This window comes from Vombatus ursinus, unplaced genomic scaffold (genome assembly GCF_900497805.2).
Source record: "Vombatus ursinus unplaced genomic scaffold, bare-nosed wombat genome assembly UNPS02014822.1, whole genome shotgun sequence".
In the NCBI taxonomy this organism is placed as follows: domain Eukaryota; kingdom Metazoa; phylum Chordata; class Mammalia; order Diprotodontia; family Vombatidae; genus Vombatus; species Vombatus ursinus.
The window spans coordinates 16,195,820-16,223,481 of NW_020954600.1; the positions used below are offsets into that span (position 1 = coordinate 16,195,820).

The following is a 27,662-nucleotide window of genomic DNA, read 5'->3' on the forward strand; positions in this document are numbered from 1 at the left end:
GGGGTGTGCTGGGCTTTGTTTTAAAAGGCACATTGTTTTCAGCATGCTTGTAAAGCAACCTTAAGAAGAAAGTACAATCCCTCCACAACATTTTCTTCAGCTGTGCCTCCGGCCTACCTCTTGTTCAGCTGCTCAGAATGTCTGCCTTTGTTCCATTTTGTGAGTGCTTGCAATTTAATTATATTTAATAAGTGCCTGTTCAAAATGTATTGGTGAGTTACACAATTTTATAATAGATGAAAAGATTATACAATATTTTGAACTCACTATGGCTTCTCATTAAAGTATGGCAAATATTCTAGCATTCTAGAACCTTGCCCAGTGGCTTCCCCATCTCAATAGGGCTTAACTGCTGTTCCAAGTGTCTTTTTACCCTTGTATTATCACCAAGGCTTTTGTGATGCACATAAACAATTTGCAAACAGTTTTAAAACAAAATATTAACAATTTAATTTCCACATTCAACAGAATACATGACTTGATTTGACACACTTCAGCTTGACAGTTCTAATTAAAACAGCAAACAACAAATCTGAAGGATTTCAAACATCAAATTGTAAAATATCTGAAAGAATCTCACTAAAGGAGACGGGGAGGTGGGGGTGGGGAGAGAGTCAGATACCAGACTGGTACCCAGTACTGGGGGTAGTTTGCTATGAATATTATAAGTGAAAAAATGAAACCCTTTATTTGAATTTAACTGTAGAAAAATAATTAGCACTTAACATTTAGGTTCTTTTCAAAATGCAATTTATTAATTAACGGTCAATTTGTTTATATTCCTGGCCATCTTCTATAACACCAAAGCATTCTTCTAATTTTACCCAAAATCCACACTATACATCCCCAGGGAATAATATACATCTGAAGCAGTTTTGATGAATTCAATTAAAGCAAAACAGACAAGTCAGAGCTAATGACAAGATCAATAAACACCTTGCTGGGCTAACCCAGTTTTGAACACCTGTAATATATTAATCACACGTCTTTATGAGACAATTAACCCATTCATATCCCTACTCTGATCATCTTATTTTTTTAAAAAAAGTTAAATAAGGGATAGATACAACTACCCAGTCCTCATCCTATTGTTACCCACTACCTCCAGAGGAAAGCTACTATTATCCTCAGTTACATAACACTCCGTACCCTTGCTATACTGTTTTTCTACCTACTCAAAAAAGTGCTTTATTATTTTCCTTTATTTTCTTGCTCACAGCAAAAAGTTTTTAAAGCTAATTCTAGTTTTCCACTAAAACATAAACTGAGGCCTCTGTGATAATAATTGAATAAGCTAATAAAAGTAGTTCATAGTTCTTCTCAATGATCTGTGACTATACCCCAATGTTATGAAGCACATGCATAATTTGTTTATATCTGAACATTTAGCATCTGGCCACATGGCTCGATCATGTGTCAGCTGGGGAATGCTGGTTCAGAAAGCTCACTGAGACTAACAGTTTCATCTTTAAATAAGGTGAGAGAAGAGATGCTGGGAGAATGAACCAAGGGTCCGTGGTTATCTCAGGGAAAGATTGGCTCCCTAGAGGACAGCATTAAATGGGTGGAGCGGGAACACAGAAACAGAAGATGAAGCTAATGAGACAACAGAAGATCATCTGTTGGAACAGGACTGCCAGCAATTTCCCCCAATAAACACATCAATAGGTTTTTCCATAGCGATCAACCAGGTCCATTATTGGAGTTGTAATTAGAAGACTTGATTTTCATCACATCATAGCCTCCCACCTCCCCACACCCCGCACTCATCCAACAACAACACTAAACCTGTAATTAGCTTTGATAACCATCTAGTAATCAGGTATGGCATTTGTGAAACAGAAGATGCTGGTTGTCTACTGAAGCATTCAATAAGAATCCATATTGAAGGTGGGACATTAAAGTTATATAATTTTCAATTTCAAATAGAAATGATAAAGCTAATGTATCTCAAAGCTCTCCAGTTAAATTATCCTTCAATTATGATTTTTTTAAAAACCAACTAATCAATCACTGTTCTGGCTGTGATTCAGATAAATGGACTAATTCAAGATTTTCATTCTGGAATATTAACTGCTAAATACAGCAAGATGACAAATTCACCTATTTAGAAGGAACGTGATTCTTTTAGTGTGGGGCCATATTTTTCCACTCTAATATTCAAAAGAACACATTGTGGATTAAGGTTAGCTGGAGTAAAATTTAGCACATGAAACTTGCTTCCATTTTGATAGCTACGTATTATAGGTTAAGAAAGAATCCTAAAGAAGATAATGATAAAAATCAAATAATTTATGTGGTTACTTGAAAAAGAATCTTTCAGTCTTTCCAAGTACAGGCCCTCCTGACCTTGTGTTCTATTGGATTTGTCTGACAACAAGGGGTGAAAGAATTCCCCAGCTCCATTGTCTCAATGGTGGGATCTAAGAAAACACTGGCAGGGCTCATCAGAGAGGTTTATGAGCCTGCAATTCAAAGAGATTAAAAGGAAAAATCTACAGAGATTCTTTCAGGCTGAAGAATAACATTAAATAACTATTAGCAGCTTGCTTCAGTAAAGCTTACTAGAGCCCTCGCTGGGTCATTCACAACTTTTTGAAAGAGGAAAGGTTTTTCAGCTCCATTTAGGATACAATAAATATTTCTTATTTCTTAGATGAAACAAAATGTAATACTAGTCTCCTCCTGCCAATGACTGTAAAATTTCTAAAACAAATCTTTGTTTGATGTCTAAATAATCACCCTACTGAATCCTTTTAAATTTTCTAACTACAGTTAAAGTTAAATTTTTTAAAAAAGCAGAGAAGGGATGCTTAAAGTTCAAACATTATTGGGGGAGAGCTGAAAAGCCTCAATAAACCTAACATAAACAAAAAGATCAAGTCCATCGGAAGCCCTGCCATTATTCATGTAGAGCAGTGATTCAATATTTAAAATACAATTAGATTATTGGTATATACACAATTTTCTAATTTAGCAACTGGTCTGTTGAACACATTTTTATTTGAGTTGGAACTGTACATTTTTTTAAAGTACTTAAAATGTATTTCAAATAATTAAGTTACTTACATATATGTTAAGAAGGTGAGTTTCCTTGAAAACCAACTGTCATCTTCCTGTAACTTTATTTTAAATACACTTGAGATGTGTCATTCTTACAATTCATTAAACTACACATAATTAAATTTCTCACTAAAAGGTCTGAAGAAAATGGTTACTTTCACTGTCCTTGACAAGTTTATGTTAGAAGAAAAGCTTTTTTCTCCCCATATAAAGAACTTCATAGTGAGGCAACATTTAACTTGAAACCTGTTCATTAAATCATAAAAGCACTATAATCCTCAGCCAGCTAAATGTAAAGAGTCACAGCTACAAGGTTTTCCACAATCTAAGAAAAATTACAAACAACTTGGAGCTTAATTATGGACTTGGGGAAGAAATGCAAGGTTTTGGATTTTTTTTAAAGAATATGAATTGAATACTTGTGAAAAAGTACTATATTAAGCAGCAAGAAGTGGGATCTCTTTCTGTTCAGCTACAGCATAGGGAGAGCACCCAGAAAAAGGAGGACCCAGCCTGGTCCACAGAAACGTTCATTCCTGGCTCTGAGGAAGAAGGTGGTTTAGTTCCCACGGCCTGCATTTGATGAACACACTGACAAAGGGCCAACCCTTATCTCCTCTGATTGCCAGGGAGTCCTACTCCACCAGGAAATGAACTGAGGATCAATCCATTTCTCGTGTTTCACCTAACTAAGCAGCCCAATGCAGCAAGGAAACAACTTCTGGTCATTTCCAATTAAGTCTTGATTTGGAAAGTAATATGAAGCTAAAAGTATTCAGCTATTATCAATGCCATTAAATGTGTTCATCACAATCAAAGCGACAGACTTCATTAATAACTAAGCCTTAGATGGAAAGCCAACTCAAGAGCCTAAGATTCAATGAATACAACTCTTCAGCTGTGATTTTTAAAAATCAAATTGTAGCCCATCCTTAATCACCAAATGAGTAATATATACAAAGTGTTAATGAGTTCAAGACGGAATAACACACAGACACACACACACATCCATCCTGTCCCTGTGTATTCCAGCAGTCTTATGTGACTTCACAGAACCCAGATAAGAGTGTTTCACTGACGAGATGCACAAGTACCAGTTTTGCCTCTGACACGTACCCAGCAGCTGAGTGATATCAGAAAAATGACCTACTTGCTGAGCTTCAGTTTCCTTGTGTGTAAAACAAGAAAGTAACAGACCCTACTCTTCAGGGTTGTTGTGAAGCTCAAATGATAAATCTCAAAGTGTTGTACAACTGTATGTCAAAGAAAAATATCATTGATTTAGAACCTTCAAGGTTATTTTATACTACCCTCTTATTTTATAGATGAAGAGACTGAAGCCTAGATAGAAAGAGTAGATGATTTGTCTAAGGTTTGAAAGCAGATCCCATGACTTGAAATTCAGGATTCTTTCTCCTGACATCATGATGTGAGTAGTTGTTATTGCTTTTATTATTATTAATATACTATGAATAATAACAATTAAAGGATGGACAGGATTTGGCCAAAGAATGAGAAGGAAGGGAAGGAGGACTAGATCAAAAGCATGGTGGAGGTTCAGTAAAAATATGTTTGATTTAAGCTGGGATTCCCGTGGTACAGAGGGAAAAGGGGAGGTATTGGCCATACTGTGGAAGGCCCTGAATTGCAGGTTAAATAGCTGGGTTTTGAATATGAAGAGCCATTAGAAATTTTTGAACAAGGTGATAAAATGATATTATTTTAGAGAAGTTCATCAGGTGATGAGGCAGCATGACATAATGAATACAACTTGGCCCATAGTAGGTGCTGAATATAATGCTTTATTAACTGGCCTGAAATAGCCTATAGGTAGCTTGAGGAAAGATTCACAGGAGACCCTCTAGGCTACTGGAATAATACAAGTGAGAAGATATGAGGCCTAGACTAGGATGGCAGCTGTGTGAATGATAAAGACAGGTCATGTTCAGCAAACACTGCCCAGAACTAATGCTTTTTAAGATGGCCCCAAGATTTTGGTTCTAGGACTTAGGAATGCCGATCAAGTTAACAACAAGAGTGGGGGTCCAAAGAGGGACACTGTTCTGCTTTGATTTTTGGAGAGGGGAGTAGAGGCTACTTAGTTGTGGACAAGCTAGAAATGTTAGGGCGGCAGCGGCTTTTAAATCAGTTCCTAAAACTCTGATTTCCACCCTCAATAAATGGCAAACAAATGAATAAAAATGTTCAGCAGGCACCCAGAAATGTAAATTTCCTAAATGTATTTCTTTCATAAGCTTTTAAAACTATCAGTGATCAATAATTCTGCAACTGGAAAACTCGGTCTCTTCAAATCTATTTTAATACAACTTTAGTTCTGCTCACTGGTTACTAGTTCTGTGCAACATTTTTAAAAAACAAACCTACGTACAAAAATGCTACCAAAAAGAAAAAAAAATTTCTGTTATATACAAGTAGATATTCAAATGAACAATTAAAGCAATGTTCTGTTTATTTATTTTTTTCATTTAGTGGCTAGGTGGTAGAATGGAGAGAATGCTGAGCCTGGGGTTAGAGAGACCCCAGTACAAATCCCTCCTCAAGTGCTTACTAGGTATGTGACACTGGGCAAGTCACTGAACCTCTGATTACCTCAGTTTCCTCAACTGTGGCTGAGGCCAGCAGAATCCAACTTTGGGAGGTCATACCAAAGAAACATCAGGAGTGTATAATATGTGCAAATTACTAAAATATTTCCCGCTGCATCTTTGGAAAAGCAGAAGAACTTTTAGAATTTCTGTTTTATAAGTTATTAGAGGTTACAGAACAAATAAATCTACTGGTGATACTATCTATGGCTCTCTTTACTAACATAAAGCATTACAGCATCCGATACTGATTTTTATATGTGTACTTTTTTTTTTCTATCAAACAACAACAAACCTATACCTTGGGACAGGGATGGGGAACCTGCAGTCTCGAGGCCACATGTGGCTTTCTAGGTCCTTGGGTGTGGCCTTTTAACTGAGTCCAAGTTTTACAGAACAAATACTTGTATTAAGGAAATTTGTTCTGTGAAGTTTGGATTCAGTCAAAGGGCCGAGCTTCAGGAACTAGAGGCCACAGGTTCCCCACTCTTGCCTTAGAACATTTGAGAAAAGTAATCCCTACAGGGAAGGGAATAAAACTTGAGTCATTATCCCTTGACTGAACCTGCTTCTGTTTTGAGGGAAGGAGCCAGTTTTCTTAGATGGACCAGTTGTTTTGTAGTTAAAGAAATGCCATCTCTGACACACATTAACTTGGTGACCTTGGGCAAATCATTTAAGCTTTAGGGACTCCAGTTTCCTCATTGGTAAATTGAAAAGGTTGGGCTAGATGGCTTCTGATAGCTCCCAGCTCTAAATTTGCAATCCTATAATCATCAGAGTTGAGAGGTAGAGGAGAATTGAGGTCAGAACTTCTTCTGATGGGATGAGTTCAACAGAAAGATGGGCTTTGAATGGGAAAAGAGGACAGGAGTTTCCTTCAAGGGGGATGGGAGGCCAGACCCAAGAAGGCGTATCACTACAGACTGCAGAGATCATGGGGGCCAGCCACCATCCTAGGGCAACAGGAGAGAAGGCACACTTCAAGGGAACAAATATTTATTAATATAAAATGTGCAACTGAAGGGGAGAACCAACACTCAGGCAAACAGGTCAAGGAAGTCAGCACTTGTAGGAGCTTGAGTCATCAAGACTGGAGAGAAATTATAGCCAAATTAGTGCAAGAGAGCTGAAGACCAGGAAAAGCCTCTCTAGAGGTTCAATAAAAGTATCTCTCACTCAAGGAGCTAGGGCAAAAGTAGAACATCAAAGGGATTCTAGAGAAACGGAGATCTCCAGGAAAGGTGAACGAAGCCTCAAATGTCTAGACACCAGTACCCAAGAAGGACTAGAGGTCTAAAAGAAGGAGGCTTATCATCCGGATCACTGAGACCTGGTGAGAGGAAGAGGCAGTTAAGTGGCATTGTTTGTAAAGTGCCTAAAGGCAGGAAGACCCAAGTTCAAATCCAGTCTTAGACACTTCTTAGCTTATGACTCTGCACAAGTCACTTAACCTCTGTCTTCCTCAGTTTCCTCCTCTGTAAAATGGGGATAATCATAGCACCTAGCAGGGTTGGTGTGAAGACGAAAGGAGATAATATCTGTAAAGAACTCTCTCTGAGTGCTACGTAACTATTAGCTATCATTAACGTTGTTGTTAAATCCATTAAGGGGCTGCAGCTTTGTATAGGCATATATTCTTCAAAAGGACAGAATGAGCAAAAGGTGAGAATGGGGTAGCACTGTATTTTAAGGAGGGCTAGTGACATGAGACCGTCTAGGACAAGGTCCATGCAAGATCAGCACAGTGAGAGAGGCTGTGCATTAGGGCTAGGAGAGGTCCCTGATCCCACACAGAACTTCACTTGTATAGGCTGAAATACTGGCAACTCCGCCACTCACCACCCAGCTCTTGGTCACAGATCCAGGGATCGCGGAGGAGGGGACCTGCACCTCGGAATGGCATTCCAGGGTGAGAAGCAAAGAGGCCTGGGCTACGTACTGAGCAAAGAGCAACTTCAGAAGCAAGCAGCAGCTATGCGGCTTTGAGTCTGAAGAGTGGAAAAGGGGCTCAGTTCCAGCCCGGAATCCCAGGCCAAAGAAAGGCCTATGGCTCAGCCATTCTTAACCAGCAAAACTTCTTCAAAGTAGTTGAGCCCAGCAGCAGTCTACTGAGACGCCAGATAGGGGAAGAACATAGGTCTCCTGCTCATACACCAATCCAGGTCAGGAAATTATGGAGCTCAGCCCAGAGAACCCTGTTCTGGATCCAACCACTGGAACAATGAAAGCTTGCAGGTCCTGAAAGCCTGGAGTAATAGTCCTCAATAGCCCAGGAAATCAGCAGTAGGACTGGTGTAAACCTTCCCTCCAGAAGCTTGAGAGCCTGGCCCTAACATCTAGTTTGAAGTCAGGAAGTAGGCTGGGAGAATGAGTCAACAGAAAAAGAATCCCACAATAAGAAGTTATTATAGTAACAGGGATCTTCGAGACACCAACCAAGAAGAAGATAACGACTCTCAAATATCAGTAAGCAAAGACAAACACAATTTAAGCATAAATTCAACTGGAATTACTAGAAGCAATTTAGTCAATTTTAAAAAATTTAAAAAATATTTTTATAAGTGAAATCAGTGTAAGAGGGAAAAAAAAATCTGGAAGAGAAATGAGAGACCTGGAAGAAACAATGGAAAACAATTAATGGCTTGCCACAAGAGGTACAAAGCCTTGCACAAGCAACAAACACTCTGAGAGTTACTAAGGTGAGTCCATGGAACAACAACAATTTTTTTTTTAAAGTCAAAAGACTGAAAAAATAGAAGAAAATGTAAAATATCTCATAGCAAAAAATGACCTAGAAAATAGATCAAGAAGAGATAATTTAAGAATCATAGGACTGCCATGAACAATAAAAAGAGCCTAGGCATCCTATTTCAAAAAAATCATAAAAGAATACTGCCTAGATTTTTTCAAATCAAAAGGCAAAGTGAAAATAGAAAGAATTCATACATTATTCCCCTCTCCCTATAGAGGGGCTGGGGTGGGAAACAGAATAAAAATTCAGGGAATAAAAAAAAACCTCAAAATGAAAATTCTCAGTAATATTATAGCCAAAAACCAGAGCTACCAGGTCAAAGAAAAAAAATACTACAAACAGCCAGAGAGAAAGATTTCAAGTACTGAGGAGCAACAGTTCTTGGCAAATCATATAAGCTTATAACCCAGAATAATTTATTCAGCAAATCTGAGTTCTATCAGAGAAGGGGAGAAGGGGAAGAGAGAGAGACAGAGCCAGAGAGAGAGAGAGAGAGAGAGAGAGAGAGAGCTTTAATAAAATAAAGGATGTCCAAGAATTATTGATGAAAAGACTAGCATTGAGTAGCCACTTCTGAGGTTCAAAAACTGGAGTCGAGAGAAACCTAAAAAAGGTAAACAGAAACAATCATAAAAATAAACTATTTACATTCTAACATGGAGCAATGATACATGTCCCCTCTGAACCCTATCATCATCAGGGATCAAAGAGGCAATCTAATTAGAAAGAAGGACTAAGAGTGGTCCTGTCTTGATCTTAAGAAAAGAAAGGAAACAGTAGAAGAATACGCTAGGAGGGGAGAAGGAGAGGAAGGCCAGGAAAAAATATCTCACCTAATTGGGACACATAAGTACAAGTCCATCCAAACAAGGAGAAAGGAGCGGGGAGAGTGGCAAATACATTTCAATCAACAAGGAAGGAAAAGGGAGAATGGGGAAGAAAAGGATGGACAGATTAAAGAAGGGCTCTGTCCTCCAGTGGTGGTTCCCCACCCCTAAGCAATATAAATTCTTCACAAATGATATACAAAAATGCATTGTGTCCCAAAAGTCTTAGCAGTTTAGTTAGTAGTAGCTTAAGTTATTATTATATCATATTACATATTATTATCAATAGCTTAAGTTATTAACATTTTAAGCTGTTCAGGCTTAATCTTAGTGCACTAAGATTTCTGAGATAACAATGCATTTATAGCAGCTCTTCTTGTGGTGGCAAAGAACTGGAAACTGAGGGATGTCCATCAGAGAATGGCTGAACAAGTTATGATACATGTGAGACAATTCTATTACACTGTAAGAAATGAAGGGAATAATTTCAGGGAAACTGGGGAAGACTTGTGTGAACTGATATAGAATAGAGTAAGAAGAACCAGAAGAAGGATTTATTCAATGATAGTACTGTAACGACAAAAACTTTTAAAGACTGGAACTTTCAGCCAATAAACATTTATTAAGTGCCTACTATGTGCCAGGCACTGAGATAAGCACTAGGGATACAAAAAAAGGCAAAAGACAGTCCCTGCCCTCAAGGAGTTTACAATCCAATAAGAGAGACAACATGAAAATATGTAGCAATATACAAGATAAACAGGAAGTAATTAATAGAGGAAAGGTGCTAGAATTGAGAGGGGATGGGTAAAGTTTCCAGTAAAAGAAGGGATTTTAATTGGAACTTAAAGGAGGCCAGGGAGGTCAGTTATCTGAGGGGAAGAGAGCATTCCTGGCATGGGGGACAACCACAGAAAATTCCCAGAGCCGAGAAATGTCTTGTTCATAGAACCGCCAGGAAGCCAGTGTCACTGGACTGAAGAGTACATTGGGGGGGGATAAGGTGGAAAAAAGACTGGAAAGGTAGGAAGGAGTCAGGTTATGAAGGGCCTTGAATGCCAAACAGAGTATTTTGTATTTACTCCTGGGGGCAACAGGAAGCCACTGGAGTTTACTGAGTAGGGGGTGACACGGTCAGACCTGAGTTTTAGGAAAATCACCTTAGTGGCTGAATGGAGGCTGGATGGGAATGGGGAGAGACTTGAGGCAGGCTGGCCCTCTACCAGCTACTGCAATAATCCAGGTGTGAGGGGATAAAGGTCTGCAAGGGAGGGGTGGCAGTGTCAGAGGAGAGAAGCGTCGCATTCGAGGAATGTTGCAAAGGTGAAACTGATCGTGAGTAGTCGAGGATGACCTCTAGGTTGCAATCCTAGGGGACCGGGAGGATGTTAGCAGCCTCCACAGTAATAGACAAGTTTAGAAGAGGGGCTGGTATGGAGGGGGGAAAATGAGTTGTTTTGAATGTAATGAGTTCAAGAGGTCTACTGGACATCCAGTTCAAGATGTCTGGACACGTGAGACCGAAGGTCAGCAGAGAGGTTAGGGCTACATAAGATTTTAGAATCATCAGCGTAGAGATGGTAATTAACTCCACAGGACAGGGCAAGATCACCGAGTGAAGCAGTTTAGAGAGAACAGAGAAGAGGGACTGGGAGAGAATCCTGTGGGACCTCTGCAGGTTAGTCGCATGACCCAGAAGAGGATGCAACAAAGGAGACAGAGAAGGAACTGTCAGATAGGGAGGAGGAGAGCCAGGAGAGCGGGCGTCCTGAAAACCTACAGAGAAGGGAACACCCAGGAGAGGAGGGCAACTGACAACGTCCACGGCAGCAGAGAGGTCAAGAGAACGAGGGCTGCGAAAAGGCCATTGGATTTGGCACTTAAGAGATCGCTGGTAGCTTTGGAGGGAGCAGTGCCACATTTTGAATGGGGAGGGGAAGCCGGATAGTACGGAACTAAGAAGAGAGTGAGAGCAGAGAAAGAGGAGGCACCTCCCAGAGACGGCCCTTCTGAGGAGGTCAGCCACAATACAGGGCAGAAGAGACACAGGACAAGAGTGAGTGGGGATGGAAGGACCAGGATTTCGTGAAGATGAGATTAATACGAGCATGTTTGTAGGCAGTAGGGAACTCTGATCGGGGTAATGACCAACCAGGATTCCGGAAGCCTCTAACTGAAAGACCTCATCTACCTACCTCCTGATAAGCAAAGGACTCAGAGTACAGAATGAAATGTGTTTTTGGACATAGCCAATAAGGACATTTGTTTGCCTGACTATACAAGTTTGTAACGAGATGGTTTTTTCTCAGTAGGAGATGGGAAGGAGATTTTTATTAAAAAACTATTTTTAATTTAGGAAATGGGAGGGGTATCCACTTACTTGTTGGGGATAAAAGGGATTCCTTTCATGTATGGGTTGAACTAGATGGCAGCTAAGGTCCCTTCCAACTCTCAAATTCTATGATTCTGTGAGACTGGCCTGAAGCCTGTAATAGGATTGGGGAAACTGACTCAAGAACAGAGGTTCTTAACTTAACGTCCATGAACTCATATTTGTTTTTAAAATGTTGATACCTCTATCTCAATGTGATTAGTTCCCATAAAATTCTATTTTATGTATTTAATAAGGTTAGGAACCTTTACTCTAAAGATGAAATCATGATATTGGGGGAAATGGCAGGAGTATGAACATCCATGGGGGAAAAAAAAGAAACATCTTTTGTACCATATTTAAATGGAATTCCATGGTTACCTTTTAAGACTTCTATGGGCAACATCCCCTTCCTTTTGAAAGTTGATTCAGTCCGTGGAAAGAAACACACAGACAAACCCAACAAGGTAGATGTGCTTTATCGGTCAACTGTGAAAATATTTATCAGTAAGTATCTATACATATGTGTGCAGTGTATTTTGATGAAGTGAGTCCATAGATATTCTCCTCTGATACTTGGAAAATGACCTTCATGTTTAGATATCATATTCTTTTGCTTAAACTGTACAATGATAAATCCAGGAAATCGCCCCCAACCTTTTTTACAGCTGATTTTTTTTATTGTAAAGTATTTGTGATAATGAAAAAGTGAGTCTTACAAATGTTTAATAAAAAAACATGTCTTAAAAAAAGACTTCTATGACACTAATTTTAAAACTGTGGACTTTTTCCTTGTGTTGAATACACAAATGGATTTGTGATCTCAATTTGCAAGATGGGGAATCACAACCCACTCATGCTTGCTCATCCTGTTTGACTTTCTTTCACATTCTCTGAAAAGTTTACCACTGGAGCTGGAAGCCAGGAGTGTGTACACACCGGAGACTTTCCTCAATTTTTCCCCACATCCTGAGGCTGTCCACCTGTCATCCCTCATCCTCACCATGTGACCAGCCTATCTTCAAAGTCTGTCATAAAATCCTTTGATGATATCCTTTACTCATGTTTTTCTTCAGTCTCTTATTGGTTAAATGTTGTGGCCTACTCACACCCACTTTTCCACTGACTTCTCTCTGTATGATGCTCATCTTTAGTTTTCTGAAGACAGTAGTGTTCCACTTGCTACCGTAAAGAAACATCAGTAACATATTTGTAATGAAGAGATAAGTCACTGCTGTTATGAGAAGTTTGGGTTCAATAAAAGTACTCCGTAGTATCCCAAAAGCAATCCAGGGGCTCTTTAAAAAAAAAAAAAATTATGGACCCAGCTCACTGTCCATCTGTATTGTTTATCCTAGATATAAATATTTTGCAGCAAGCTCTATAATGTCCATTCAACTACATTTTGAAATTTGGGCAGTAGATATTCTTCATCCATTTGGTTTTTCCTGTGTGGATGGACAAGCCTAACTCCAATGAATGATTATTGTTTTCGTGTGGGAGATTCTGCACTTTCTTCAGCCCTGATGCAATCAACAAAATGTAATTTGCAAAGAAGAGCATCTAGAGGACCTCACCATCCACAGAAAAGCTCTGATCTGTACCCTACACTAAATCTCCTCCATCACCGTGTCAAATGCTTTGGGCAAGAATACAACTCCTCTTTCTATGACCCACTTGATACTGTCATTAGTCAACGAATCAAGTCTCCAATGTAAGAAATTGTGAATGATCTTGATGTATGGAGAGGAGACATCTTATTGAGAATGATCCTGTTAAGTGGTATTTTGTTCTATTGAACCAAATGCTTTTTCATAAGCTATACTCTACATCTTTCAGTCAGGAGAGAGATGGTAAAAATGTAGTACACTGGTGAATATCATTGGTGAAAGTCTTTTGTTCCCTAATAATATCCTTATCTGGTATATTCTCTCTTCATTTACAGATGGAGGCAGATGGCACAGTGGATAGAATGCTGAGCCTGGAGTCAGGAGTTCAAATCTGGTCTCAGACATTTACTAGCTGTGCGACCCTGGGTATCACTTAAGCTGGTCTACCTCAGTTCCTCATCTGTAAAATGAGCTGGAGAAGGAAATGACAAACTGCTCCAGTATTTCTGCCAAGAAAACCCCAACTGGGGTCATGAAGAGTTGGACACAACTGAAAAATAACTGAACTCATAAAACCTTTGAAGGAAACTAGGGAGGAAGATCTGAGTTCAAATCAGGTTTCAGACATTGATTAGCTGTATGACCTTGGGCAAGTCACTTAACCTGTTTGCCTCAGTTTCCTCACCTATAAAACAGAATCATAGCAACACCAATCTGAACTGTTGTGAGGATGAAATGAGATAATATTTTAAAAAGTCCTAGCACAGTGTCTGGCACTTAGGAGGCACCATGTAAATATTTATTCCTTTCCCTTCCCTTTCCTTTTTGTAGAATGGATAAGGAAGTAGCCATATAGATTAGTAGGTGTTGATTTTTGTGTCCATTGTCTTAAAAAAAAAAACCACAATAAATTTGAGGGGTTTTTTCGACCTCTAAAAGAAAATTGTAAATCGATGCCATCACAATTTTATCATCTCCAGTACGTATTTCTTCCAAACATACTTGATCCAATCTGGCTATTTTTTCCATCTTTGTTCCCCTTAGGTCCATTTCATCACAGAGACTGTGATACTAGATTCCACCTTGACAGAGAAAATAGATTGGCTATAATAATCTTTGAAAAATTTTTCCCCAATTTTCCTTTTTTGAAGTCCTTTTTCTGTTTTTATTCTTGAATGCTGTTGGGATGACTTTGCTTAGATAAACATCTTGCCAAACTTTCTACAGGTTTTCTTCCTTTTTTAATTTCCCCAACTGCTGGTGCCCTTTCTTTGCCTTTCTTTGCATCTTAGCACACAGTTGGCACAAAATAATAAAAGTTTGTTGACTTGACCTAGGTCTAAGTCTTGCTTCTAACACATACTAGCTGTGTAACCATGTGCAAATCACTTACTCCCTAGAAGTCCCCACTTAGCTCTCTAAGACTGTTAATTACAGAGGATTTGCCTATCTGCATTGGTAAAAGGTGTCTCCATAACCAAGAACTTGTTATACAGAAAATATGTGTTATGATTGGAAATAGGTCATCACTCAGAGATGTTAAGAACTTTTCTTTGAACTAACATTCACCATAAACTGTAAAGTGCATATCCTCCTCATTTCCTACCTGGCTGCTTCAGTCTGGGAATGTGTTGACTTTTCCACCACGGCCCAATAAACTCATCACTGGGGCAGCTCATCTTCTTGTAGGGCAGACTCAGCCTTGACACTCACACTGCAGCATTACCACCTGCCCCTCTGACTGGAGGGCAGAGCCATGAACTCCAAAGCCTTCATTTAAAGAGGGGGCTAAGGGTACGTATCTCCTCATTCATTGCATTGCCCACCTGACTGCTCTACTTTGGGACTTCTATGACTTCTCTACCACGCCCCAGGAAGCTTGTCATTGGGAAATCTCTTCATCCAGCATGATGGAACAAGCCTTGGTAGCCACATCTCATCAGTACCTACTTCTTCGCCCCCTCTCCTTCCTTTGTATATTGTCTTTGCCCATTAGATTGGCAGGGGCTGCCTTTCTTGTATCCCAGGCACTTAACACAGTGCCAGGCACATAGGAGACATTAAATGAATGTTTGCTGACTAACGACTGAAACCAAAATGCAGCACTGATCCTCACTATATCCATTTACTCTACCTGTGTAATAAAAATACCTGTGAGATCAGCACTATTAAAATTCCAAGAAAACTGAGATGTTACTATTGTCTTTCTAGACAAGCCAGACTCCATAAACTCATGGATGAAAAATGCGCAGCCTAGCTGACTTCTGTATAACTTTCAAGCACTAAAAGTTTGGAGCATTTATCTGAACCAAACAAAAAATTCTTTATTTTAGATTTGCCTAGAAATTTTTTCAGAAAATAGTTATAATCTTAAAAAAAATTAAAACTGTAAAATATCTAAAGGAATCTAAAAGAATCTATTACATTAAGGTGTACTGGAATAATTCCATTTAAGCCTTTGAACCAAAGCTACCAAGTCCAAATAAATTAATATTTCAGGGTCCTCTAGAGAATGATGGAAAAACAAAACAAAACTAGAAGAGTCGAGACCATCTCTTCTCCCATCCTCTCTTGACCCTCATTTACAGGAGTCTGCTGCTGATTTTTAACCCTGTTTGCTCCTGTTTTTTGCTGTTGGTCTAACCTACATCTTCACAAGAGTCCAATGCTGACTTGGTCTCGGATCTCTGGAGCTCTGCCTCTTCAGACATCAGGCTTCCAGTCAACTTCATTCATCTGCTGTTAATAATATAAGTGCTACGGAGTGGCAAAAATACAGAGTGACAAGGGAAACACACAACCTGCAGTCCTTTGGGGGCAGTTTCATGTGAATGATTCTTAAGCACACTGGCCCCCTCTGCCCTCCACACTTTGAAGTTGCGCCCATAGTTCTAGAGAGAAAGAGGGAGTCCACAAACGTTGGGGGTGTGAGCGAACCAAAACACACCTATCGGTCTAAGCTATGTTTGGGACAATATTTTTTCCTGGTAATTATATCATGTGAACTGTGGTTATAAAAACCAATAGCCAGGCATTCAACAGATGGACATAAATGGAAACACTTCTTACTTCTCTAATACTGCTTTAGAAGGGTGCAGAAGGAGGGAGATGACGACATATAACTCCAATAGAGACACGACCAACATCCCAGGCCTTCCTTAAAGCTAATATAAAAATCTTTGCAATGATGTAATTAAGTTCTCAATAGGCCTCAAAAATAAATAAGTTTACTAGAATCACAGAATTTTAGAGCTTTTTAAAAAGGGTATTTCGAGATTAGCTAGGCCACTCCATTTTACCAAAATGGAAAATAAGTCACAGGGAGCTATGTCACTTGACCAAGGTCAGAAAGGTAGTCAGGTCAATAACAAACAGGCACAAAACTCAGTGTTAACACAATTTTCTTATGAAGTATTTTTACATTACTCATTGGTTACAAATGAAGGAATATTTAAATTTAATGAAGCAACTCACGCTGAAAATGCACTTGTAGGTTTGGAATGTGGCATCAACTTCATCCTATGATGTTGTTTACGGACTACTCTGGCTAAACCTTTGTTTCTCAAATCACGTTTTCGTATCAGCAGTAGGAGAGTAAAAATGGCTGTGAGAAAAGAGGTTTGATGGTGTGCCAACGTACAATGGAAAGGAATTCAATAACAAGGCGGAGAGACAGTGGGCTTTTATGAGAACACTCTGCAAAGTGTTGGTGGCTACCCGTCAATGCTGAGCCAGTGTGTTACTGCAGAGTGTGACTGAGTGTTTTCCCCACAGGCAGTAAACTATTATCGACTCCCCCCATTAGCATGGAGGGTGGATATTAAAGGTTCTAATGGAAGGCTGAGGGACTCCTATCCTGAGGCCAGAGCAGAAAGACAGCCTATCACTTCATGTAATGGCAGCCCATGTGTGACAAACCTGACCTACATTTCCCCCCTTTCTTTTTCACAACAGCCTGTCACTGTTTTAAGGAGCTATTTTCTGAGATGCATAAAAGAAAACGCGTGCAGGAACTGCCCAGTTAATGTGCTTTCCACAATATTTCTTGGAACCATTTTCTAAAGGAACAGTTTACACTAAGGATAAATTATGAAAAGCTGGCCTAAAATAAGACCAGAAGCATATGAAAAAGTACTTAAATAATTATGAAGTATTTATAAAATTATCCTATACAGCGCTTCTTTTTAGACATTAATTACATAGTACATATACCTAAAATGTTATCAAAATATAGCATAGTATGCAATTCAAGTAATTAGAAGAATTTAATGAAATAGGTTTTTAAAATATTATCAAAATAATACATAAACTAGGATAGTTTAGCTAAAAATTTCATAATTCATTCTAAAAATCAGTTCCCAGAGCTTTGCAAGTGACAATTTCTTGTTAGTTCTATTAGCTTCACAACTTATACACTGTAATCACTACTAAGAATAGAATGTAATTAAAAAACAATGATGGAGGAGGAAAGAAGGCAAGAATAATTTGGTACAAAAATGGCAACATTGGAAAATGCTACTTCCCAATGGCTGCAGCCCCTCCTTCAAAGAGCTGCTACTGCTAGCCAGCGCCTCAACGGGGACCTACCGCGCCGCTGCAGGTCATACTCTTTTTTGGTCTCTTCGTTTCCTAGAATTTTCCACGCCTGATCAATCTCGATGAACCTCTGCACGCACTCCTCCATGGTTCCCGCTGGCACATCTGTGCTCTGTTTGTCTGGATGATACTGCCAATCAAAGAGAAGGGGGGGAAAGGTGGGGGAAAAATCAATAGTAGATCTAAGGTGTATTTCAAGGAGGGTGATGGGATGAAGAAAACTAAGATTCCCAGGGGAACAAGACAATACTGGGCACAAGAGACTACTGCCAGGTGAGCTGGACCACTGGAGTAGCTACAAGCCTACCGTGGCATGCCACGTCATGATGTGCACAGAGAGCATATTGTGGATAATTTGCTGATGGAATCACTGGTCTCATGGACAATTTACCTAGAGAGACTGAGTAACAGAAAAAATAGATACCTGCAGAGGAACAAAACATAGACAGGATGGGGGGGAGGGTGTGCACGTAGGAGAGACACTTACAAAAAGCACTTGTAGACAAATTCATAAAAAAGTGACCACAGCTCAGCTGTAGATCTAATTACACATAAGCAAAACTAAACGAGATTAAACTACCAAAGACAAAATTATGTATAGTTTTCAAACACCTATGCAGCTTTCTTAAATAACTTCTTCAAAACCTTTAGTTTCACTTTTCTAAATATTTAAAGCTACAGATTACTGACCATTAAATTTATTCAGCAAATGGCAATTCAAAAATAGATTCAGAAGACCGTGTTAACAAAAACATACAATGGAAGAATGAAATGAACTTGCTCGATTTAAATCAACTTGTCAGGGAATCGTTTGTTTCTGTATTTTATGGAAAATATTTTAGGGGATCTTCAGATCACTGCATGCTATTTCAAACTGTTAATCATCCTAAGTCTTTGACAAAAATATACATTTCTATGTCAGTTTAAATAAATGTTATAACCTGATACAAATGTTATAACCCCTCTCCAATGCTGTATCACTGTGCTCTCCATGCTCTCACGTCCTATTCTATCATTCTTTTCTCATAAGCCTTCCTCAATTCTCACTTCTTTCCCTAATCCCCTTTAATTTCTTTTTTTTCCCCCTTTTCTATCTCCTTCAGTTCAGAAGTAGCCACATGGAAGACAGATAACATGACTGCAGATTTCCAACAGCAACAAAATGAAGAAAAGTTATTCTCCTTTAGCCAAAATTCATGTAAAAAAAATGAACAACAGTAGCGGAAATCAGAATGTGAATTTAGAAAGCACACTAATGGTTACAACAAAATTTTCACTGCAAGGCAAAACATGAAAAAAAATGTGTGTAAAACGATCTGGTTAGCAATCATCCTAGAATGTCATCTGATAAAAGGTACTTAGCGGGTTTTCATTTTAAAATTAAACTGGAGTTCTGAGAAAGGTTAAGAAATGGTTTTATACAAATTTTTCAAGGAAAAAATAGCCAACTAAAACCAGAATCATGAAATCTTAAAGAGTTGTACGACTCTCTTGACCAGAAGTCCTTAGTTTCCCCATAAAGACCTTGGGGGCTAGGAAACTTCTTCCCTGGGACCTTTTTGGATGGATAGCCCTAATTACCAAGAACCTCTTTATACTAACCAAACATCTGTCAACCTATAGCTTCTGCCCATGACTTCTTATTCTATCCTCTGACCCAATGCAAAACAAATACAATCCCTCCTCTTCAAGACAGATTTTCAAATATTTGAAGATCTCAGTCTTATCCCCCCAAATCTTTTTTTTCCAAGAAAAAATTCCTAATGTCTTTAACCTATCTTCCACTGATTTCTTAAAATTCATAACATATCGGCTGATATATTGAGTGTATATGTTCACAAATTAATGATACATTTACGCTGATCCTTTCATCAAACATTTCACAGGCATTTTAAAATACACAAATTATTATAAGTACCACACAGCATAAATAATGCAAGTTTCTGTCAAAGTGAAGCAGTGAATTATGGCAATTACCAGGTAATAAGCAATCAATAAACACTTATGAAGTACCTACTATGTGCCACACACTGGATTAAGTCCTAGGAATACAAAAGAGGCAAAAGACAGTCCCTGCCCTCAGGCAGCTTACAATCTAACAGGGAGAGACAACATGCAAACCAATATATACAAATTAAGCTATATATAGGATAAATGGGAAATAATTAACAGAAAGAAGATGCTAGAATTTAGAGGGGTTGGGGCAGGTTTCCAGTAAAAGACGGGATTTTAATTGGGGCTTAAGAAAGCCAGCAACTGGAGCAGAGGAGGTAAGTGCATTCCAGGCAGAGAAAATCTTTGACACTAAGCCGAGGAGAGCCCATCTGAGGTAGTGAACAGTGCCTATCACTACCCCAGAACTACCCCCAGAGTTGTGCCATCTGCTCTGAAAGGGGCAGGGCAGGAGGCGGATGGCCTTGTACTCCTTTAGGCTCCTGGCCTCAATGCCAGAAGGAGGATGATGACTATTCCATTTGGAGGCATGGAATTTATGCTTGGAAACCTTTATGGGGCATTTTCTTTTAAATATCCAAAAGGCTGTGACCAAAATAAACTCAAGCCCGTAAAGTATACTTCTCTTCTGATCAGCTGGCCACTCTCACTTCTTACTGACTGATTCACTTTTAACTCTTCAGCTCTCAATGAATGGATTACTCTTAAACTGGGGCTGCTGGCACGTCTTGAAACTGCTCGTCTTTCTCATCTTCCCCACGTCTGCCACCTTCACATTACAAAAATCATCCTCACTAGAGTAACAAATACCCAAGGCCCTTGTGACTCACTCTGACCAAAGTTTTTCTACCTCTGGCTCACGAGTTACAGGGTCTTTGCAAGGCAAATTTTTACCATACCACAAAATTTTGACTACAAATGGTCATTTACTTCTTAAAATCTATTAGCGCAAAAACTTGTCTGTCTCTTCATTCCTATATCCTGGCTCTTTCCTTCCTGTTCCCTTTCCCTACGCTGCCAAAAGCCATCTCGCTAAAGCTTCAGAGGACAGAGCAGTGGAGAATTTAGGCATTTTTCTGGATTATAGTTTGGGTTGAGAAATACAGTTCGAGACTACTGGTGGATCCAGACGCTGGAAACCACAACTCAAACTTGGCCTTCCCAGAAAGTTCAACAAAACTCTGAAGTTCATCTATAATAGTATGGTTGGCTCTTACATCTGAGTTTCTCATCTTACCCATTTCCCTACCATCAATGAAATAAAGAGAAACTGTGTAATCAGTCCTTTACAGTCAGGGAACTCCAAATAACAAAGGTTCCCAAAAGAAGTCTTCTGATGAGAACATTTCTAAACCATCTGATAAACCCTGATGATTCAACAAGCAAGCAGCAGGCATAATTCAGGCGTTGGAGAAGTTATTAAGGGTTTCCTACATCGTGACAACTGTGTCTGGAAGTACAGATGTAGGCAGTTTTGGAGGCTCTAGGACCCTACAGTGTCCTCTGAAGCCTGAAAAAGACTGTTCATGGAACAGCAGGCACCAGGCCCAACAAACAACCAAAAGTTTTCTGTGACAACAACATAACACTACAGGTATAAAGACAAAAATGAAACCATCCTGCCTTCAAGGGACTCATACTCTACAGGCAACATAAAGCATGGTTCTACTGTGGTTCTGATCTGAATGTCTCCCCACACAGCACATGAAAGGGGATCTATCTACCCAATAAATTCCTTTAACAGATGAGGAAATTCAATTGCAGAGATGATCCTATGACTTGTACAGGGTCACATAGTTAGTGACTGCATTAGGAAGGATTCCAACTCAGATCTGCCAACCCTCAAACTCATGGCTCTGTCTACTACACAATGGCAACTTAAGTTGGTGTGGGGATAGCCTATAAGTAGAAGTTGGAAGGACAAGAGATCAATGGGGCTGCTCCTGAAGGGGTGGGGATCTGGGAACTGGTTACCCAGGAAAGGAGACGTAGCCTCCAGATTCCAAGGAAATCTGCTATAGGAGGAACAGTAAGATGGGGTTGCAGAAAAAGTAGTCTGTGACGTTCTTTTTAAAAAAAAAATTAACTTTAACATTTTTTATTTTGAACTTAAATTAACATTATTTTTTATTTTGAACTTAAAGTCAACAAAAACAAATTTCTATATAAACAGAAAAAATATTTTTTAATAAAAAGGAATGTATATAAAAATGGGAATCTCTATGTCACTCTCCCTTTTAAAAAAAAAACTACATAGTAAATTCCATATTATGTTCAAAACTGTTCTGCTTGTCTATGTTCTTTCTGAACTTCCTTCTCTTCCGTCCTGTGTATTTAAAAAAAAAAAAAAACAATGGCTTTCCTTTTTTTGGCATCACTATTGCTAAGTGACTCCCCCAATTAAAAACCAAAGGGAGGAGGGGAACACTTCATGACAAATAATCAGTCAAGCAAAACAAAACAATGCTGTGGTCGTGTCCAAAAATGAATGTCTCTTTTTGTACCTTAAACTGATCATCACTCTCTCAGGAGGTGGGTAACGTGGTTCATCACAAGCCTCCTTGAACATGAGGTCATTGCTTTTATCACATTTCTTAAGCGTGTGTGTGTGTGTGTGTGTGTGTGTGTGTGTGTGTGTGTGTAGACAGAGAGAACCTTTTACACAGATTCCGAAATAAAGTTTCAAGGGGAAATTTTTATTTTCTAAAACACACACACGAAGGAAGTTCAGAAGGAAGGATAGAGGACACACCTACCCATCCAGCCTATCTTCCACCCCAAGGTGTAGTACTGACAGCAACAAGTGAGTGGGGGAATGACCCAAAGAATTATGGTGAAGGAAATGGTACAGAAGTATTGGGAAAAAAGGGGAGCAGGGAAGAGAAAGTAGGACACTTCCTAACCCCCCACTGTTGATCATCCCCCCATGGATGCCTTCCTTTCCCATCAGCAGGACTGGTGTCTTGGCAGTCACGGCTTCAGTAAGGCTGAAGGTGGGGATGCCCCCTGCACTCTTCACAAAAAGATCCATGGAGTGCTCCCCATTAGCAGCAAGGAAGCCCTGACCAGCGTCAGCCCACTTACAAAGGAACTTGATGGGTCTTTCTCAACCAGTACAGCTACTTCAGCAGGCCTGATAGTGATGAAGGTTTTCCTTGTTAGCCCAGACCAAGGGGAAGTCCTTTGAGCCCATTATGGCCATGACCTGACAGGTCCCTTAAGGCATGTGGTTTGTTTTCTGTGCTGGCATCCAGCTCTACTCCTGTTGGGGGCAGGGGGTGCTGGAGACCTCAGGACACATGCTGCTGTGTGGGCTCATAGCTTCATTCTCTCTTAAGCCTTTCAAAGCTGTTCTTTACAAGGTTGTACTTACATAAATTGTTCTCTTTGAGTTCTACTCACTTCACTCTCAATCATTTCATACTTCTCAAGATCCTGACATTGTTTCTTTAATCATTTCTTATGGTATGAACACATTCTATGACATTCCTATATCACAACTGCTTCAGCCATTTCCCAAATGATGAGTAACCCTTACATTTTTCTTTTTTGATTTTTTTTTTTGGTGAGGCAATCAGGGTTAAGTGACTTGCCCAGGGTCACACAGTTAGTAGGTGTCAAGTGTCTGAGGCCGGATTTGAACGCAGGTCCTCCTGACTCCAGGGCCAATGTTCTATTCACTCTGCTACCTGGCTGCCCCATCCCTTAGTTTTTAGTTTTGTTTTTTTTTTTTGTTGTTTCTTTTAATCAACGTTTCAGGATCAGTAATTTCTTTGCTTGTGAATATTCCCTTTCCAATATCATCCTCTGTCTAGACCTCCTCCTGACTGTATTCCTGCCTTTTTTCCTGTTGAGTATGATGTATTTCTAGTCCAAACTCTGTATGTGTGTATGTGTGTGTGTGCGCGCGCATGCACGTGCACACACATGCCTTTAACTTTGTCCTGCTTAGAAAACAGTGAGGTTGATCTCAAGAAAACTGCGCATACCCTTTTACCTAGTGTTACCCCTATTCATCTCATACTCCAAAGAGATCAAAGAGGAAAAGGACCCACACAAATATATGTGTAACAATCTTTTCTGCAGTGGTAAAGAACTGGGAAGGAAGGGGGAGCACATCAGGTGGGGAATGGCTGAACAAAATATAGTATGGGAATATCATGGGATACTACTGTCATAAGAAATGACAAAAGATATAATTTCATGAAGTTTTGTATGAATTAAAAGTCAAGTCAGCAGAACCAGAACAATTTATATAATAACAATATTGTAAAGAGAAGCAACTTTGAGAGACTTAAGAATTCTAGCTAACGACCAACCAAGCCTGCTATCCTGAGAGAAAGGAAGTGGACTCATGATGAGGAATGAGATGCACATTTTTGGACATGGGCAACATGGGAATTCGTTTGGCTGAACTGTGCTTATTTGTTATGAGGGTTTTGTTTTTCTTTTCTCTTTCTTTTTAAAATTAGGTTTGGAGGTTCGCTGCCAGGTCTGGTATGGTTGTGACTGTGGTTCCTTGGTCCTTCAGCTCTCTCTCTGGATGATCGTAGCAATTTTTCTTTGACATGGGGCCCTGGATTTCTGCTTTGACATTCCTGGGAACTTCTCTTCTGACGTTTATTTCAGAAGGGGATATGGAGATTCTGTTTTTATTCTCATTGTAATAGATTTGCATAGTTTGAATAAATTATTTCTTGAAATATAGTGTCCACACATTTTATTTTTTATGATGATTTTTTGGGAGTCTAGATATTTCTCCTTGATCTGTTTTCCAGGTTAGTTGCATCTGGCAGGAAATGTTATATACTCTACTTTTTCAATCTTTTGATTTTGTTCTCACATTTCTTGCTATCTCATTGAATAATTAATTTCTGTTTGATGTATTCTAATTTCCAGGGAATCTATGACTTAGATAAAGTCTACCCCTTTCTGTTCTCCTTCCGATTCTTTCTTCTAGAGCTTTTATTTAATTTTTAAAATCTCTTTCTTCATTTTGCTCATCTTTCTGGTCTTAGGCTCTACAGTACTGCTGCACCTTTGGATGAAGGAGTAGGACTTTCTTGATCTTGACTGGTATCATCTGAGTTCTACTACCCAGGCTAGGCCCTGGTGGATATTCACAGTGCCTTCTCAACAGCATCTCAGGACAGAGTCTAAGGGATCCTGGTCCAAGTTCTGCTAGAACCACACTGGCTGTTGCTTTGCCTAGTCACTTCAAAGGTCCCCTAGGTATGTATCTGACTACCTTGGGAGCTTCAACTCTCATTTTTCTTAGCCTCTGGCCATCTCCCCAAAGACACAGCTGGCATACATAGCATCACTGACCTTGACTCACCCAACTGTATCTTATGCAAGGCCAACCTGAAAAGATATTCCCTTGAGATTGTAATAAAGCCCCGCATCCAGCCTGAAGACTTGATTGTACTTTTTCCATCTGCTGGAATCCTATCTCAAAGGTCTCATAGGTTACTCTGTAACCTAAGGTCTCTCAAAAGTAGTTCCCTACACCCTGAGTTTTGAATCTAAGCTAAGCAAACTCTGATCATCTAAACACTGTGGGGGAGCACTTCAGGATGCTCCAGAGGTCAAGGGCAAGACTAATTTAAGGGAAACAGAGGGGCTCACCCAGGCCTTTTCATCCTTGGAAGCCCAGATCAAACTGACAGTGCCACTATAAAACCATCCCTGACGATTCTAGCTAGCCCTTTTGTCTCCTCTAAATTCCCATAGCATTTATGGCCTATAATATTCATTTGGCTATATTCATATAGTGCCTTGCATTTTTATTTAACTTTTGTGTATACTATCTCTTTCCAGCTAATTTATAAGTTATGCTAAGACTCAGGCCATGTCTAAACTACCAACACATAAATAATATTCCCTATAAAACTGAGCTGAATACATAGGACTTATTTTCAAGAGAATTTACTCATGGGTAATCATAGCAAAGTAGACCAGAGAAATATCCTAAGGAAGGATTCATTACAAGAGAACTCAAACTAGTAAGTAGTTAAGTACTGATATATGGCAGCTCGTGTTGAAACATAACGAATTTTGTAATTATTTTACATGAAGATGACTGCTGCAAAACCACAAATCTATAAAGCAACTGCCGATGATGGGTTCAGTACACAGAAGGTATAGTCAAAAATTAAAAAATGATTTTCAGAGATGAATACTGACTGTATTTTTTTCCACTCCTATCTACCCACAGAGAGAGAATGACAGAATCACTATTAATGGCACAATCTTCATAGAATAAAGACAAATATTCATCTGTGTATAATATAATCTACCCCAACTACTCAAGCTAATGGAAGAGAACAGAGATACACACAATCCAAAAATCATTGATGTTTGACTTTAGAACGAAATGAGAGTGACAGATACCCAAATACTAACTTCATATATGTCCGGGCCAACCTGCTAGGGGTTCAAGATGTGAGTCCTGAACCATGGCAGAAAGAAGCTGATGGTTATATTCCGTTCACTGAAACATAATCAAAGCATATAATGTTTACTCAAATATTTTTTACATAAAAAAAAGTACATAATGGGGAGGAAAACACTGGCATCAACCACTTAACAAAATAAATATTTTAACTAAGTTTGTTGGAAATGAATTTCTTTAAAGTTACTCATCATTCCTACCAATATAAAAGAGCTATGAAGAATAATAGTGAAATGCAAATTTAAGTTTATATCATTGTTATTAGCATAAAGCTGAACACATTTCACATGTAGACTACGGGCTTTGGTGGAAAGTACACTGGATTAGGAGTCAAGAAACCTGATTTTGAGCCTTGTTGCTGCAACTTAGAGAGCTCAGTGACTTTGAGCATGTTATAATGCCTTCAACTTCACTTTTCTAATCTGAAATACGAGGGAGCTGGACTCCAACAGTGATTCTCAAACTTTCTGTAGTAGCAGAACTTTCCTGACCTCTCCTTCTCTGTCTCATTTGCTGGATTTTCAAGAACAAGCCCTCCAAACACAGTGTCCCACAGGGTTCTGCCCTGGCCCTCTGTCTTCTCACTTGGTAAGCTCATTAGCTCCCATGGATTGAATTACCATCTTTATGTCGATGATTCTCAAATCTATCTAACCTGTTCCAAACTCTCTGCTGACCTCCAACCTCACGTCTCCAACTGCCTTTCAGTCATCTCAAACCAAATGTACAGTACATGTCTTAAACTCATTATGTCCAAAATGGAACTCATTATCTTTCCTAAACCCACCTAACCTCCAACCTTCCCTATTACTGCAGAGGGCAAGACCATTCTCCCAGTCCCCTAGGCTCAAAACTTAGGTGTCATTGTGGATTCTTCTTTATCTCTCACCCCTCTCCCCCCACATCCAAGCCGTTGCCAAGGTCTGTTGATTTCACCTTTGCAACACCCCTCAAATGCACCCCCTCTTCTTCTCTGACACTGCCACCCCTCTAGTACGGGCTCTCATCCACTCATGGCTGGACTACTGTCATAGCTGCTAGCGGGTCTGCCTGCCTCAAGTCTCTCCCTACTCCAATGTATCTTCCATTCAGCCACCAAAGTCATTTTCCTAAAGCACAGGTCTGATCAGCATGTTACCCCCTTCCCCCAACTCAATAAACTCCAGTGATTTCCTATTGCTTCCAGGACCAAATAGAAAATACTCTGTCTCACACTGAAAGCCCTTCCTAACTCAGTCCCTTCTTGCTTTGTATGTATTTGTTTATATGTTGTCTCCCCCACTAGGTTGTAAGCTCCCTGACGGCAGGTGCTGTTGTTTGCCTTTTTTTGTATCCCCAAATCTTAGCACAATGCCTGGTGTAAAGTAGGTATTTAATAAATACTGACTGATTGATTGATCACCTTCGGGGAAAAAAATGGAAGAAAG

At 39.4% G+C, this 27,662-nt stretch overlaps 1 protein-coding gene across 2 annotated transcripts in view; it reads right to left on the reverse strand.

Annotated features, from left to right (window-relative positions):
• DNAJC24 (DnaJ heat shock protein family (Hsp40) member C24) overlaps positions 1-27,662 on the reverse strand; it is a 65,851-nt gene that overhangs the window by 4,050 nt on the left and 34,139 nt on the right. For both annotated transcript variants that reach the window (XM_027837780.1, XM_027837781.1), the window contains one exon: positions 17,820-17,958. In XM_027837780.1, the coding sequence (XP_027693581.1) occupies positions 17,820-17,958 (139 nt within the window). The remainder of the gene's footprint in view (positions 1-17,819; positions 17,959-27,662) is intronic.